Here is a 17,758-nt window from a genome sequence, read left to right as displayed (position 1 = left end):
TGAGAACCACTTTGTGCCTAATTCTAGCAGAGAGCAGGCATTCAGGGAACGTTTCTTGAAAGAATATGCTAATCAGGGAACAAATCAATGATTTCATAATCTACCACGTGTTGTTTATACATTACATGTGTTGCAACATGGCATGGCAAGATGGCACACCACATGCATCATCATGTATACAGCACCTGCTACACACATAAAAATACTTACTGTCTAAAATGATCCCAACCAGTGGCTCAGAGTTTTTATTTAAAATCTCCCAAAGAGCAAACGGCTCCTGTGGCGTGTCGGGAAGGATCCGGAACACGAAACTCATCGTGTAGTCGGAAGGCAATCCTTCTGGATGCAGATACCTGATGGTGGGAAGAAAATAATGCCTCACTGTCTCTTTCTTGAAAAAGTTATCCTTTGACCATAAAGTAACATATTTCCACTACAGAGGCTTTGAAAAACAAGAGGAAATTGCTACCAATCTCCATCAGACTACTGGTGTAGGCTGTCTGGCTCTCCAGCTTCTGGGAGTATGCTCCTGTTCCCTCCCCCCAGTTCACTCTGGGAGCGCTTGTATTACAGACTGACACCACTGCACCCATTTTTTTTCTCATGGGTACCGGGTATCTGAATTCAGCTCATCATGGTTACATGACAAACACATGCATCAACTAAATCATCTCCCTGCCTCGAACTAGGGATTTGACCTCTCGCCATTGGCTTCTCTGAGTTTTTACTTTGGAGTTGTTCAGAGGCTTAAGAGCTAGCATATGCCAGTGTTTAGAATAATATATGGTCCATTGTGTTGCTATGTCAGCATCAATTACTTTTACATGTCTTCACAAATGAAAATGAGCTAAACTCCAAACGGGATTATAGGATAGAGCTGAGGTTTTATGTTAATTTTTCAAAAAAGGTATGTTCTGTGTATGGGTGTTTTGCCTGCATATAGGTCTGTGCAACACATGCCTGCCTAATGTGCAGAGAGGCCAGGAGAGGTCACCAGATCCCCTGGAAGTGGAGTTACAGATGGGTGTGGTCTCTTATGTGGGTGCTAGGAATTGAACCCAGGACCTCTGGAAGAACAGCTAGTGCTCTTAACTGCTGACTAAGCCATATTTTCACCCCTAGGGCTGTTTTTAAACAAAGAACTATAAACATCATTTGCTCTAATCATAGTAAATCTTACTACAAACTTTACAGTAAATTACAAACTGACATCATTTTTATATACAATTGACTTCAGCATCTCACAAGGAAAACATACTTGGTCGGCTGGGAAACCAGGGCATCTTTGTGGATTTGATAGCATGGGAACAAATTGAAAGTGCCAGGTTCCATAGAAACTCCTTCCACTGCAGAAAAATCCTTTTCAACCAAACCAAACATTTCCATCATCTTAAATCCTAAATTGGTGAGAGAGGGAGCATAAGAGCAAACAGGAAATTTAAAATTTTTAAATTTTTCTACTAAATGATTTTTAAAAACAGGCAGAGGGACCCAAAACAAGCATTAATCAACATTTGTATGTAAAATGTTGTGATGATAATAATAGGGATTGTATTGAATCTGTAGGTTATGTTTGTCACCATTTTTACTGTACTAATCCTATGGATCCATGAGCTTTGGAGATCTTTCATCTTCCGATATCTTCTTCGATTTCATTTTTTAATGTTGTAAAGTTTTTATCACATAAGTCTTTCACTTGCTTGGTTAGAGTTACACCAAGATATTTTTTCAAGGCCACTGGGAAAGGTGTTGATTCTCCAATTTCTTTCTTAGTACAGTTGTCATTTGCCTACAGGAAGGCGACTGATTTTTTTAGTTACTTTGTATCCAGGTACTTTGATGGAAGTGTTTATCAGCTGCAGGAACTTCCTGGTAGAATTTTTAGGGTCACTTAATGTATGCAATAATATCATCTATAGATAAGGATACTTTGTCTTCTCCCCTTCCTGTTTGTATCCCTCCTGATCTCCTTAAGTGTTCAATAAGCAAGCTACAACCCTTATAACAGCCAAGGTTAGGTATAAAGCAAGGGACTAGGGGGTAGAAATGGGTCTCCCTGGGAATGAAAAATAGAATAGATAGTTATTGATAGACGAGGAGAAGGGCAGGAATGGGAGGACTGCATGGAGAGCAGGAGGAATAAAGGGGACAAGAGAGAGAACATGGAAAGAGTGAGCTAAAAGTAAGGGCCATCTGAGGAATGATGAGGAAACCTAACACAGTAGAAGCACCCTAAAATATAAATGTGTATGAAGGTGATCTAAATAAAACCAACAAACAACAGGGGGAGGGAGCCCCAAATAGACATCTTTTGTCACTGAAGAAAACATCCAATACCAAGAATGAATTACATCTAATTGAATTGTTGGCCAAAGAGGCCTCAGGGAAATCCCCTAAACAACCCAGACTATTGCCAAGGCTGTTGCTTGTTCTCTATACACTGACAGTAAGGCCCTATTGTTGAAGAAAACACATAGATAACACATTAAATGTGAAGAAGTTGAGCTGGTGCCTACCTGGAGTCTTAACCCCTATGGACTAGAGTCCTTGGTACTGGAACATGTTCTTTATGCTACCAAAGAAGAAAGGTAAAAACCAACCCAGCTGCAAACTCTTTGGTCTATGGTGATGACCTGCTAGTACAATAACAGTGCAAGGCTTGTAGGAGTAACCAGCCAATATCTGACTGGATTTAAGGCTCACCCCATGAGATGGAACTCCTCATGTAGCCAACGATCTGAAACTAAATAGGCCAGGGACCTAGGAGAAAACGGAACACTACCATTCTGCTAAAGGAACATAGCCATAAAATGACTCCTAATATTTATTCCCCTGTAGTCATAGATCAGTGACTTGCTTAGTCATTACCAAAGAAGCTTCCTCTTGCAATAGATAGAAACAATACAGAAAGCCGCAGCCAATATACAGAAAGTGAGAGACCATGGAATATGCAGTCTTAAATGAGATCTCTCCGTCAAATACCTCCCTGTGTGGCTCAAGGAACCCATGGAAAAGGAGATAGAAAGAGTATAAAAGTCAGAGGGGATGGTGTACATCAAGGAAACAGGGCCTTCTAAACACAACAAGAACGCACATATGAACTCAGAGTCTGTGGCACCATGCACAAAACCTACACACGGGTCGGCACCAGATGAGGTCACAGATCTATGAGAAATGAACACAGGCTTTAATGCCTAACCCAGAAGCTATCTCTAATTTATAACTACTCTGGAGTGAAATTTTTGTTTTCTCCAATATAGTATCACTGGGGACACTCAAGGCCAAGCCCTAAGCTCAACATTATAAGCTAACACCAAATTAACTAATTGGCATCTCTGGAGGTTCTTTGTCTCATTTCTTGTCAGGGATCTTTTTTAATACCTTACAATTATTACTTTCTCACATACTCTGGTGCCTCACCTTTGACCATGTCCCCTGGACGGGGAGACCTGGTGGCAATCAGAGGAAGGACAGCAGGTTACCAAGAAGAGACTTGATACCCTATGATCATATATAGGGGGAGGTAATCCCCCTCAGGAACAGTCATAGGGGAGGGGAATAAGGGGAAAATGGGAGGGAGGGAAGAATGGGAGGATACAAGGCATGGGATAACCATTGAGATGTAACAAGAATAAATTAATAAAGGAGGAAAAAAAACAAAACAACAACAACAAAAAAAACAAGTCCTTGGCATATATATTATGGCTTCTCTTTTTATGTTTTTATGAGATTCCTATGTGTGCAAATGTGTGTATACTTATATCTAAATGTGTTTCTTGAACTTTTCCTTTGGCTCCTTTTCTTTGGTTTGTTTGTTTGCCTGTTTGTCTGTTTGGTCCTATTTTGTCTTATTTTTTCTAATTTGTTTGGTTTCATAATAACTTATTTCATTATCATTGTTTAGATGCCTACTTGTTTTCTAATGAGAGACAGAGAAGGTGTGGATTTCAGATGAGAAGGGAGAAAGGAGGATCTTGAAGGAGTTGGGGATGGAAAACTATAATCAGAATATATCATATGAATGAAATCTATTTTTCAATAAAAAAAAATATAAGGAAAACTGTGATAATGCATACCTGCAAGTTCAACTCCATCCTTCTGCACCATTGGGCAGGCTGAAAAACAAAGCAAGCAATATAAACTCCAGCTCATATTTCTTCAAAATACATGATTCCACTGTTATGGGCACAGGAAATTAACATAACTTCCCTAAGCATTCCACCGCTGACCTGTGGGGTAACTCTAATACAATGTGGCTGTGGTTGTCTACTGTCCCACTTTAGAACCAACAGGTCGTAGTTTCCAACCAATCTCCCGGGTCCATTAACTCAATGGTTGTTACTAGAAAGCACATGTTGAAGGAAGTTCTGATTAAGACATCTTAGAAAACTATTTCCTACATTTGTTTGTTTGCTATGGTTTTGGTTTGTTAAGACAAGGTCTTCCTATGTAACTTTGGCTGATATTCACTACATATCTCAAGCTGGCCTCAAACTTGGGCCTATCATCCTGTCTCGCACTCCCGTGTTTAATGCACATTGTCAACTTTGGAAGATCTTCATCAACCTAAACCTTTAAAGGCAGGAGAGAGGATGTTTACCTCGTATGCGCAAAACCACAGTCCTTAACATCTGCACAATAACCAACCCTGGAGCCATTAGTTCTTCCTCAGCTCCATATGGAACTCCTTATTTAACCATTATTAGATATTTTAGATTTTTAAATAATACTTATGAACACAAGTTCTAAAAAACTAACTTGCTGATGCAGTTTCACAGACAAAAGTAATTAATTCATCTTCAATTTTCTTAAAGGCGTCGAAGTCATCCACAAAGAAGACGTGACGTGCGCTGGGCTTGCTGCCAATCTGAACCAACTCAGAGTAATCCGCATCGGCCACACCGATGGCAAAGATGTTGTACCCTGCAACAGACACACAGCAGACTTCTGATTAGTTTTAACTTAGTGAAATACAAGGCAAGATGCTGGATACCCAGATGTCTAAGATGTTCTTGTTTAGAAAGCCCACTAGGAGTGGTTAATTCATTCTTTACTGTGCATCAGAATTCTTCATGTGCATATTTCATTATGTGAGAATTATTCCCTCATCCCTTAAAGAAGTTTTCCATTAGAAAGCAAAACAAAACAATAAAGCTAAAGCCCCAGTTGGTAAATGAGCCAGAATGGTCCCCATTGGAGTAATATATTTACTGTTGCATATTTTTAATAGTTATTTTTGACATCTGTGGCATGAGGTGGTATTTAAACAGAATAATTTCCCTTCAGAAGTATAACTTAAAGCCTAGCAGCCTAAACTGGCTCACCATGTAGAAACTGGCAGTTAAGTGTTTAAGTATTGGTTTCTTTCCCGTGACAAAACACCTGACACCTTGGGAGAGAAAGGGTTTATTCTGTCTCATAGTTCCGGGTGACAGTCCATCACAGCAGGGGCATCACAGCAGCAGGAATGTGAGGGTCCTGGTCATACTGCAGCCACCATCATCAGGAAGACAGAGTACATAATACACACATGCCAGTGCTAGGCTCACTGTCTCCTCTATCGCTTCAGGGCCCAGACCATGAAGTAGTGCCACCCACATGCAGCCGGGATCATCCCACCTCCACTAACCCAACTAAGAAGAAAACCCCTCATGGGAATGCCCGTGGACCAACTTGATTTAAACATATTTTCATTGAGCTGCCCTTTCTAGATTATTCCTGATTATGTCAAGTTCACAATCGAAACAAATCAGCACACACATTTTATATAACTGAATCTTCACAGCCGTCCTGTGAGAACATTTATTTTACAGGGAGACAGGGAGTTTCTACAGTGCATTTCTTCCTCTCCTTGGCTGTTTAGAGTGTTTTGGGTTTGTTTTTTGTTTGTTTGTTTGGTTGGTTGGTTGGTTTTTTTGTGTGTGGTTTTTTTTGTTTGTTTGTTTTTGTTTTTTGGGTTTTTTTTTTTTTGGTTTTTTGAGACAAAGTTTCTCTGTGTAACTGCCCTGGCTGTACTGGACTCAATTTGTAGATCAGGCTGGCTTAGAATTCACAGAGATCCACTGCCTCTGCCTCCCGAGTACTAGATTAATGGTGTGTGCCAATATACCTGACTTCTAAAGTGGTCCTTTTAACAATATTGTAGCTCATTGCTGGATCTCTTAGACAGGGAACCTTGCTATTAAAAATCATAGAGTTTCTCTAATAAAAACACCCAGTTGCAGAATTGTAAAGGTATTTTAAAAGAAACTGTACCATCCACCAGAAGATATTTAATTAGGCTGATAGGAATGTGCGTTTAATGCCATCATTGCTTTTGGTACCCATGACTGAATAACTGGTAACCTTACCATCTGCTTGCATCTCCCTGGAGATTTTGTTGACATCATCTTGTGATCTTCCATCAGTTATAACCACAATAACCTTTGGGATTCCTCTCCTTGTGCCTGACTCTGCAGTAAATAAGGTATCTCGAACGTGCTTGATAGCTTTTCCTGAAACAAAGAATCAACAGTTGCATTTCCCACCTCCATTTGCGTTCTTGGACAGAAAAGAGTGGGACATGGTTGTTACATCAATGAGGACAATTAAAAATTATGTGTCTTGGGAGCCAAGGCTGCAACAGAAACGGGAAGTACCTGTGATGCATGTGCAAAGCCCTGGGTTCCATCCTCGGCACCGAAACAAGTAAGCAAGTCTCATGACAAAGTCATCGGAAAGTCTTCCATGATTATTGTGAGCTTTAGCTGGGCGTTGTTTTCTCAGTATTTGTCTGTCTGGTTCTTACCTGTTTTAGTATTTCCTCCTTTGTAGGAAATGTGTCTAATTGCATCAAGAAGTGTCTCTTTGGTTTTGTAAGTATCCAGTTTGAATTCTGTCCTGGGGTCATCAGTGAACTGAACCATGGCCACCTGGAGACAGAGGGTGCCCACACTTTTACACAGATAGGGACTTCCATGGGGTCAGAAAACACACAGTATCACCCACTGTTTAAATCTGTTCCTTAGACAAATCCACCCATTAAAATGTCATATGATTAAATGTCAAATTTGAAGGCAAATTGAATTTCAAGTTCTAGGTACTTATTAAGAACCGGAAGTTTTAGAAAGTCTTCCTAATATCTGTAGGGGCTTTGCCACTTCATCTGACAAGTTAAAAAAAAAAATTGACCTCCTAAATCTGATAACTGGCTGTGCCAGAGAATCAGGGTTGTATTCTTTATAAGAGCTTCCTGTGACACAAACATAAAGTAGCTACAATGGTTCCACCTACTGTACTCAGGAGAAAACTGAGTCACATGAAATCAAGCAGGAAGGACAAAGTCATACATGTGGTCACGGGCAGAGCAGACAGCTAAAGCCAAGTACATGCTATTTCAAAATACGTGATGTCACTCACTGCTGCACGGACCTTTCTATCCTAATTTCCTACATTTTACTTCTACTCCTGTGCTACCACGGGGCAGTTTTGAGTTGACTGTTTCATATTTTGGGATACTTAACTGTGAATATCTGTTGAATAAATGATGTAGTTTCACATTCCGCATGATCCTTAAACGTAGGTGACCGTGACCAGGCCCCTGACTTTCAAGACTGCCAGGCCCTTGAGGGCAGGGAAAACAGTATACATAAAGGAGATATTCTGCCTTAATATAAAAGAAACACCCCCTACTAGTCTGCCAGCTGTAACCTGTTGATCACAGTAGCTCTTTCAGGGACATCCAGCCTTTTGAGATTGCAATAGGAGGCTGCCATCTACAAATCTGTTGGGCTGCATCAAAGCAACCCTGGATGCATGCATCCCGTGAGCTACAGGTTGGCCACGTCTATACAGACTAGCATTCCATCCTCACAGTTCTTTCATTACATTCCCCCGACAAGTGGCCACAGGAAGAGACTAAGAAATCGTTTTTGAATGCACAGGGTAATGTAACGATTAGCTGGTTAGCCTTACCTGAGTCCCATCTGCACCAATCTTGTCCAGGGCTCCCACTGTGCTATACAGAAAATTGATGATCTTATTGAAATTATCATCGCCAATACTCCAGGATCCATCCACCATGAACACTAGGTCTGCCTTGGCAGCTTTACATACTGAAGACCAAAAATATATTTTGAGTCAGAGGTAAGAGGAACATAACATCTTTAACAAGCCAGAAGACAGGTAACAGTTGCTATCTAAAAACTAAAGCTTTTTTTCCAAAAGGAAAAGCTTAATCTATTAAGATTCACCTGCTAAGACTTCATCACCATCATTTCCCTTTCATACCCAAAGCTCTTATTTATGACTGAAAAGCTTCCACTGAGCATGTGAGAACTGGGAGGGAATAAATCTGGCAATCATGGCAAAGAGTGAAAATAAGGAATAGGAGAAATGGGGGTGAAAGGGATGTAGAGACCAAAGAGAGCAGCAAGCAGTATCTATTGACCACCAGCAGGGAATAAGCCTGTGCAACCACACGGTGCACGCTGTCATCAGTTGAGGTTGAGTGAATACTGGAGGAATCAAGCCGGGGAGGAGGGCATGTGATACAGTGGAATCCACTACAATTTGGATTGGGGATTGTTGCAGGATATTTGATCCCATTGTGAACTCAGAGATTGTAAACTGTAAAAAACCTGTTTCTAATTGTCGTGTGCCTTAGTCTTTGATCCTAGAGCTAGCTTTTGGTTTACTGTAAACTTGTGGAGTGGCTCAACCCTAGCACACACCTTTAATCCAAGAGCTTTCTGTAAACAGGATTAAATATAGTTAATCCTAGGTCATGAGGTGGAGCCAGAATCAAACAGAAAAGAGGGGCATTGCATTGAAGGGTATTTAAGACAGCGTGGAGAAAGAAAGCGAGAGAGAGGTTTTAGGTCTCTTTGCTTCTGGGACATCAAGTAAGAAGAGACTTCTCCTTCTGGGATGCCAGCTGAGTAGGAGGGTCAGTTGGGTGCTTCCTCGGCCTCTCTGAGCTAATAAGTTTTCACCCCAACATCTGGCTCACAAGTCTTTATTGGTAATGATTGGTATTTCTGGGTTTTTTTTTTAAAGAACAGAAGACATGGTACAGTAGCTAGAGTGACTACCCAGCATGCTCAAAGCCTTCAGTTTCATCCCTAGCACCACATAAAACAGCACGTGGAGGCCCATGTCTATAAACCTGACATTGGAGAGGTAGAGAAAGGGGGCTCACAAGTTCACAGTCATTCTTAGCTAATGACAAGACTGATGCCAGCCTAAACAACATGAGACCCTGCTCTTAGAAAATCTAGAATTCATTGTGAACAAACATAAGCAAACTTTAATTCCTACATTACTCAAAAAGCCTATGCCACTTTACCATCCACTGATACATGTCAAAAAATATCCAACGATGCTAGCAGAAGGAAACCGTCATCAATTGTAGTTATGGATGTCAGCGTAATAAAAATGGCACACAATAGCATAAGCCAGAATCTTCTCCATTGAAAGGCCCCTCTCAGAGTCCTCTCTAAGTGGTTTCTCATGGTCCATCCTTCTGTCCCTCTGTTACTGTGGGTTCTCATGTTTGACTGTGTTTTATGATGCAACACACAATTTGCTCTTCAGAAACCTCAGCCTTTTCACCTTAGTTCACTTGCATACAAATACTCTATGAAATAATTTGCCTTTCTGCTTTCTTCGAGAAAAAAAAAATTCCAGTTCTTTCTGTAGGGACTTTATTCCTGTCAGTTGTCCACACAGTAAGATAAATCCTCTTCCAGCCAGGTAACAGTCCAGTGAGATCCTGTGAGCTGGCCTTCCTGACTTTCATGTGACTTATATAATATTATAGATTCATAGTCTGACTCTAAGCCTGAAGAGGCTTACACATGTTCTAATGATAAGCAGGAAAGGAAACCATGCCCTCTGTTTCCAAGGAAAGAAGAAATAAGCATCAAGTTTCATCTTCAAAATGAAAGCAAAATTTATTTTAAATTTTACTAATGAAACATTTGCTTACAATAAAAGAAAATTCATCAACATGCGTGAAGAATATAACTTAGGATATAGTGGTGTGTCTTTAATTTTCTTCCTTAAGCGTTTTCCCTAACTTTAGATACTTGCTTAATGAGTATCCAGTGTAAATTTGATAATAACATTTTATATACTCTTTGTTTTCAAATAAAAAGCCCAGGTCCATATGTGGGATACCTCTTCTCCAGTTGTTGGTCAAAGGTATCCTGGAAGTCTCCAGAACAATACAAGCTATTCCTACTGTTCCTGGCTGCCACCAGGACCTGATGGTAGACCCTGTTGCTCAAGACAGCACACACTGTGGCCACAGGACATGGAGAAATCATTTTTTGTACTTCCAGGAAGCTTCCTTCCTGTTGACTAGCTTTCATAGTACCAGAAGTTGCTGTGTAGACTGCATTGAGGAAAATGCATCAACATTTTTACTCAGCTTTGAGTACTATGAGCTAATCAATTTAGAATAGCATTGTTGTTACTGTTCTCTTACCTTCCTTCGCTGGTGGAATGGTTGGAGGAAAAGTTGGTGGTTCTGTAGGAAGTGATTCTGGGTGGGAAAGGGACAAAGAGCACTCATTAGCTGTCTCATCTCTAAGGAACAGAGGGATGTTATTCAGTAAATCTTTACTCAAGGTCATCCATGACATGGATAAGTGCCTTCTTTGAGAATTAAATGAGTGCTATAAACTAGTCACAGCCTGTCTTTTCATTCCACACCAAAGGCTTGACATGCCATTCTGCCCTCATTCAGGCTGCCCAGCAGGAGTTGATGTAATCAAACTGCCAACTACAAAGTGGTCCTGATGTTGATTTAAGGCAGAAATCCAAGCCCTCTGTGAGATGTAGGTTTTGGATGTTTTCACATACACAATGCACTTCATTTCCATTCTGCTTAAGCATTGACCATCAGTCTTTGGTTCCTGACACTTCCAACCCTTCCCACCCCGTGTCCCCAAAGACGCCAGTTACAAACAAAAATTTGATTCAACTCTCTCTGTTCCGTGTGCATCCAGAAAGAAGTCTCTCAGTTCTAAGGACCAAAAATAAACACTTAGGGGCTAGAGTGTGATCAGATCTTTTCAACCTGCCCCAAGCAGATGACCTGAGTCCAGTTAGAGAAAAGACTGGCTTTCATTGCCAACACACAGAGCAAAACACCAAGGAGTTGTAGTACTGCTAGGTAACAATAAAAGAATATTTTATCTTCCATTTTTATTGATACCTAACACTGAAGATTTAGAAAAAAGCAAAAAGAAAACTTATTATCTCAGTTTAACATTTGGGAAACCCCTCTACTAATAACGGCCTCTCATAAAGGGGAACTCCAGCTTCAAGCAGCCAACAGCTGGAAGAATTCAAGCTCTGACAGATGTTATAAAGAGAATTCCTTCATAACAAAAGATATGTTTTGTAGTCTCCTCTAATCGGAGATTCAATAAAATTAAATTATCTACGTGACATGAATAAGTCAACATGAAAGAATGAGGTAACTGCACATTACTGATAAAGAAAAAATGCCCATGAACTAATTATTATGTGAAACAAAGCAAGTCATAGGACACCATGGCAGGGTCTCATTTGTGAGCAAAATAAAAGGCTTTTTTGGAAGAAACCACAGTGGTAGAAATATGTCTCTCTTGAAGAAAGAATGAGAGAAAATGCAATTTGTATGTTGCTGCTCTTCTGTTATGAGTATATGAATCACTGTCCTTTTTAGGAGTTTTTTAAGTTTTTTGAGAATTCTAAAATTTAAAAGGAAAGAGAAGAGAAAAAAAGAGTTTCTAATACTAAAAGTATGATTGCAAAGCTTTCCTTAGATCACTACAAATGCTCCCAAAGCTTGGTTTATGCATTTTAAACAACTTGGGACTAATGGGTCATTTTTACTATTAAGCATTTTCTTTAATATAGAAGATTGAGACATGTCCTCAGTTTCATCAATAAACTCAGAATCAAATCAAGGGGAAGCTTGTTTGAGCAAAACATCTGGTGAAAGAATCTCTTGGGTATAATAGCACACATACTGGTGCCACGTGTTTATACTCTACGTGGCACACAGATGGTCCCTATCTTCAACCACATGAGGGGCTGCCACATAGCCGACAGACAGTCCCGATCTGCATTGCTTCAGAAAGTTGAACTAGAGCCAACAGATGGAAGCGACGAGAAGACAAATGTCTTCCATATCTGGGAAATATTTACATCAAACTAAGAGATCCCAATTGGAATTAACCCTGGATTGGTAGCTAGCAGTTGTGAGATTAAGTTAGGGGGATACTACAGTAGGCCAGGGGTCACTAAGTCAATTGTTTTTAACAGTCAGACAAGCACTGAGCATGAGCAAGTAGCTTGGCCTGTAAGATTGAGGACCCAGCAATTAACAGCTCCCAGCACATTGGCACCAGGAAGGTACATGGACTGTATTTGAAAGATGTCCAACATTTTCAAAATATACTTTTAAATATTTTTTAAGCAAAGGTCCAGAGAAATTGCTCTGTGGCTATCAGTTGTGACCAAAACACATGTATAAAATGTTAAATATATTTACTGTGAAATAAAGTTTCTACATTAAAATTTTACATGATTCAACTTGTACATAATTAAATATTCAAATATTTTCATGAATATTTTTAAACCATTTCACTATGCCTGAAACTCATAGAGATCCCCCTGCCTCTGCCTCCGGAGTGCTTCAATTAAAGGCGTGAGCTATTACACGCAAGATCATCCAGTGCTTTTTAAAAGAATATGTTGGCTATAATTTCTTTCCCCATGGTCCTAGAGACTGGAAGACCTATACAAGGTGGTAGTTCTTTCTAAATGCCATACAGAAACAGAAGTAAATCCCACCACCCACCACCTGTTCAGATGCCCATCCTTGGAAATTTGAATTTAAATTAGAGATACTGAGTTAGGCATACAAACACCACCACCCCCAGGTCACTACTATTAAATCTATTTTATCCATTTTAATGGCTGTGGCCTTCATGTCTGGAACTTTTTATTAAAATCTACTCAAAGGAGCTGACACCCTCAATTCTTTGGAAAATGTAAGAAGTGCATTGTTCTAATTTTATACTTTGTTTTCCCATTCCACACATCAGATCTTGGGCCAGCGTGAAAAGCAGCACAAGGGTCTCTTAAGGAGGCAATAACTCCAGGGTCAGCCAGTTGGGACATGTTGGCTCCGAGCCCGCCCTCACTGCTGTGGTAATATGGCATTGTCCTCAAACTCGATTTCACACACCACATACCATGAATGCTTCTTACGCATTTGGATCACAATGCAAAACATTGTTTCTAGCTTTTTGCCATCAGATGGCCTTGTGGTCCCTCAGGCAACATAAAGAGAATGGAAATGAAAATACACTGATAACAGCAGCAGGACATTGCAAACAATTTTGGGGTGGATAAAAAAAAAAAGTGCATTGCCCATACTCCTGGGCAGCAATAGCTATTATTTTTCTAGGCAGAGTGGGCCATATCAATATGCTATTTGTTTCTTTTGAGGGGGACCAGGAGAAGATGTTTGGACTTACGTGTTTTTTGCATGATGCTCACACTTGGTCCCTCTATCTCCTGGAGCTTTGTGTAAACACTGATTTTATACTCTGAATCCGGCTGAAGTCCATAGAAGCAATGTCTATTTACACCTCCTCCCAAGGTGGATTCTTGTGTTTGTGTATCTACAACAAAAGCAAACACAGCATACTAAAATAAATAAATAAATAGCTATTACTTCATTTATTACCTTCTCAAATGAATAATAGGAATAACCTGTATCATTCAACCCCAAGATTTATATTTATTTGCAGTATTGTATCTCCAGGTAAAGATTTTTATATACCCACTAGATTTTTTTCTGTTGAAAATTAGATTTAATGTGGACAAAAATAAGGCTTATTATTTAAAAATCGCCAAGGTCAAACCTTTACTTAATGAAGGGCTATTACTGTACATAATTATATACATGTGTCTTAACTGATCTGTTGTGCTAAAATCCCTTTATTAAGCTTCATTTACCAGAACATACTCACATGATCATAGGATGTCATAAAAACAAGGGTCATTAACTCTGTACAATTTAAGATCATCCAACAGGATTCCCTTCTAAACACTGATCCAAGACACTGCAGTTAGAATCTGCTCTCAAAAAAGCATGCATTACCAGGACAGTAGAGGCTTCTCAGAGAGACCAACCAATGCCTGGCCCAACCCATGATCCACCCCATGGAAGAGAGCCAACCCCTGACACTATTAAGGATACTCTCCTATGCTTGCAGACAGGAGTCTAGCATAGCTGTCCTCTGAGAGGCTTCACCCAGAAGCAGATGGAAATAGATGCTGAAATTCACAGCCAAACATTGGGCAAAGCTTAGGGAAGGGGGAAGTATAAAAGAACCTAGAGGGGACAGGAGCTACACAAGAAGACCAACAGAGCCAGCTAACCAGGGTGCATAAGGGCTTGTGTCCCCTGGAGGGGGAGACCAGGTGGCACTCAGAGGAAGGACAGCAGGTTACCAAGAAGAGACTTGATACCCTATGAGCATATACAGGGGGTGATAATCCCCCTCAGGAACAGTCATAGGGGAGGGGAATAAGGGGAAAATGGGAGGGAAGGAAGAATGGGAGGATACAAGGGATGGGATAACCATTGAGATGTAACAAGAATAAATTAATAATAATAAAAAAAAGAGTGACGCACCAGCCAAGGACCATGCATGGACTGGACCTAAGCCCCCTACACAGATATAAGCAATGGGCAGTTCTGGCTTCATGTAGGCCCCCTAGTAAGGGGAGTAGGGACTGTCTCTGACATGGGCTCTGTTGTCTGCTTTTCAATCACTCCCCTTGGCTGGGCTGCCTCTCCAGGCCACAGGGGAAGAGGATGTGCTCAGTCATAATGCGACTTGATGTGCTGGGGTGGGTTGGTAGTGGGATGTCTTCTTCTCTGAGGAGTAAGGGAGGGGAGGGGAGAAAAGAAGGGGGCACCTGGAGGAGAGGAGGGGCGGGGCTACAATCAGGATGTAAAGTGAATAAATTAATTAACTGTTTTTTTTAAAAAGCATACGACACCCAGCTCCAGCGTTGATTTTTAACTCACACCCGTGATATCTTTCTATCATGAAGGAGACTCAGCAAGCTTAGTATGCCCTTTCTAAACTCTCTGCTTGCACTATGAAAACCCCATTTGTGTATTCTTAACATAATTTTAAAAAGGAAACAGGACATGGTGCTTAAGTGGTTTAAGGCCAAAGAGACAGGAAGGAGTGTTGTCTCCCAGTCACCGGAAATCAGGTCCTTTCCGTTCTGTCAGGGAGTTGTGTCGCGTACAGCCAGTCATGTATCATAACCATGGTGGAGGCATAGAGAACGTTGGAGGAGTAGCCGTTGGTCCCGTTCTCTCTTCCCGTAACCACAGTCAAATTGCTATACCTCTCCGGAAGCATCAGTGCTGACCCTGGGGTTCTGGGACCAGTGGTGCTGGCTTAATCATATTCATCATTTATTGACACCCTGTTTTATTTCAGGCTCCATGTTTGCTGTCGAATGATAGCCGCCCCCACAAATGTCAACAGCCAAGAAACCCAATGAATCCTTATCATGGGCCAAGAACTACCATAAATATTTTATGTATATTAAGCCATTCTATTTACATCATTTAGAATTATCCTTAATCTTAGGCCAAAAAAAAAAAAAAAACTGGAGGCAAGAAACAGTAACAAGTTACTACAATCCCCAGCCCAGCTATGTATCATAATAAACATTATTTTTGAATTTTGGATACGGAACAATCTTGACCTCTTTAAAGTCAAGTCATTTGGTAAATGACATTTGAAATTCATTTATGAATATTTTGAGTATTAAAGAATTTCAGAAGTGAGCTCTATAAAGTAGTACTTATCACTATATTTGCGTAGGACTGAGAGTATGCTCAGGGCTTCTGTAGCATGTGAGAGGCCTGGGGTGTACCTTCAGTAGCACAAAAAGAAAGCCAAATACATCTGTTCACAGTTAAACACTGTCTGCTTTAGTCACTTCTCATACAGCATTTGTAATGATAGAGTGAACAGCATTGCTACCGGGCCAGCAAGATGGCTCAGATGGCAAAGATGCTTGTCCTGCACACCTGGTGGATGGGAGTTTGATCCCTAGAGCTCACTTATACATAGAAAAAGAGAGCCAGCTCCACAAAGCTGTTCTAGGACCTCCAAACAGCCTCCCCCTGTGATAATAACACTTACATTTAAAAATGGTTCACGTTTTATAAGATTCTATTTTACTGTGAACAAAACAAACACAGTAAAGTCCGGTGCTTGACTTTGCTGATTTCCAAGTTTACTCTGTGGTTCCAAGGCTCAGAAACCCCCAAAAATTTTTTTACCCCCTAGCATCCTTTGAAACTGTCTAGAAGTGTAAGCTGAACATGATACAACTATTTCCTGAATCCTATGTCTGGAGTATAAAGAGCTATAACCGCAAAAACTTTCCAGGGATTCCCCCAGGGAATCCTCTACAGAAATGGTCTTTTTCTGCCCTTTCCTATTTCCCATGGATATGGGTGTACTTCTTAAAGATGCTAGAAAGTAGGATATTAATGGGCTTTACTGAAAGAAAAAAATAAACCCAGGCACCCTCGGAAAATTGGAATGGATATATTAAAATCATGGCACATAGTATTAGTTGACTCCCAACACTAACAAAGAGGGGTTGCATGATGGAAGCTGTGCACGTGTTGCTTTTGGCATGTGTGGTTCAAGCCTAATGGCTTTGCCTTAAAGGAAAACAAAATCTAAACTGATCAAATAATGACTAATCCTTTTAATCCCTCTATCCAAGCTAGAAAGTTAATTCAGTTTACTTGGGTAAAATGGTCTATATATGTGCATTTATTCCTAAGAATCTACATTCTCTAGATTGTAATTGCATTGATAATGATTTCACCACTTTGATTCCCCAAAAAAGTGCCTTGGGTGGCTGGCTGCAGAAAGCCACATGCAGAGGATACTCAGGATAAGGACCAGGATTGTGTGAGAATTTTATGACATAAATACTTTCTTTCGAACTGAATTCACTGAAGACACCACTCCCATGGACCCTGTAAGCATCTGGAGAGTCACTGGAAAGGGAGTCCTTACCGTTTACCCCTCCACAGAAACAAATCTGAAGGGCTTTGTAAGAGTGGCTTTAGAAATTCTGAAACACACTGACACACTCAGCAGAGAGATTGTCTTTGTCAACCAAGGCAAATTCACAGCCAACGGGGTGGAAAAACTGGGCTTTTCTTAAAAATAAAATTGTCAGAATTAAAAATAAAATAAAATAAAATTGAAAAAAAGATGCTTTCTTTTCCTGGGTCTCTCAAATGCCTGACCCCTAGTCATCATGCCTCTGCATCAGACAGTTTGATTTTGTAATAGACTCTGGGTAACCTTTCTTTTGAGCCTTGGTCTTTGGTAAGGTAGCTGTTCCCATAGACTACAATTCTCTAGCTTTAGTAACAGATGCTACCACTCAATTGGCATCTCACACCTAAAAGGAGGAGAAGTGGGGTGATGCCCTCTTTGAACTCTTTCTTAAGCAGTCTACACGAATTTGCCAAGTTATGCGAGCTGTCTAGGAGGCATCTTATCTGGGCCTTTATGACATGAACTCAAAGAAAAATGTTGTCTCCAACCTTAGCTACCGCAAGAACTTGAAAATACATGGGAGGGGGCAGGAGAGGGGGGGCTCTCATAGAGGTCTGAACTAGCAAAACCAACTAAAAGTCTCTTACTTT

The 17,758-nt window shown here is 40.5% G+C and overlaps 1 protein-coding gene across 3 annotated transcripts in view; it reads right to left on the bottom strand.

Annotated features, from left to right (window-relative positions):
- The window catches only part of COL14A1 (collagen type XIV alpha 1 chain), a 197,165-nt gene that overhangs the window by 65,884 nt on the left and 113,523 nt on the right, over positions 1–17,758 (bottom strand). For all 3 annotated transcript variants that reach the window (XM_084747900.1, XM_084747901.1, XM_084747902.1), the window contains exons 24-32: positions 13,518–13,664; positions 10,469–10,525; positions 7,954–8,093; positions 6,788–6,911; positions 6,351–6,494; positions 4,759–4,923; positions 4,077–4,115; positions 1,259–1,397; positions 211–353 (exon numbers count right to left, since the gene is read on the bottom strand). In XM_084747900.1, the coding sequence (XP_084604026.1) occupies positions 211–353; positions 1,259–1,397; positions 4,077–4,115; positions 4,759–4,923; positions 6,351–6,494; positions 6,788–6,911; positions 7,954–8,093; positions 10,469–10,525; positions 13,518–13,664 (1,098 nt within the window). The remainder of the gene's footprint in view (positions 1–210; positions 354–1,258; positions 1,398–4,076; positions 4,116–4,758; positions 4,924–6,350; positions 6,495–6,787; positions 6,912–7,953; positions 8,094–10,468; positions 10,526–13,517; positions 13,665–17,758) is intronic.

This window comes from Acomys minous (genome assembly GCF_964271855.1).
Source record: "Acomys minous genome assembly, chromosome: 12".
Classification (NCBI taxonomy): domain Eukaryota; kingdom Metazoa; phylum Chordata; class Mammalia; order Rodentia; family Muridae; genus Acomys; species Acomys minous.
The sequence above is the reverse complement of the archived record's forward strand: the minus strand, read 5'-3'. Positions and strand labels throughout refer to the sequence as shown.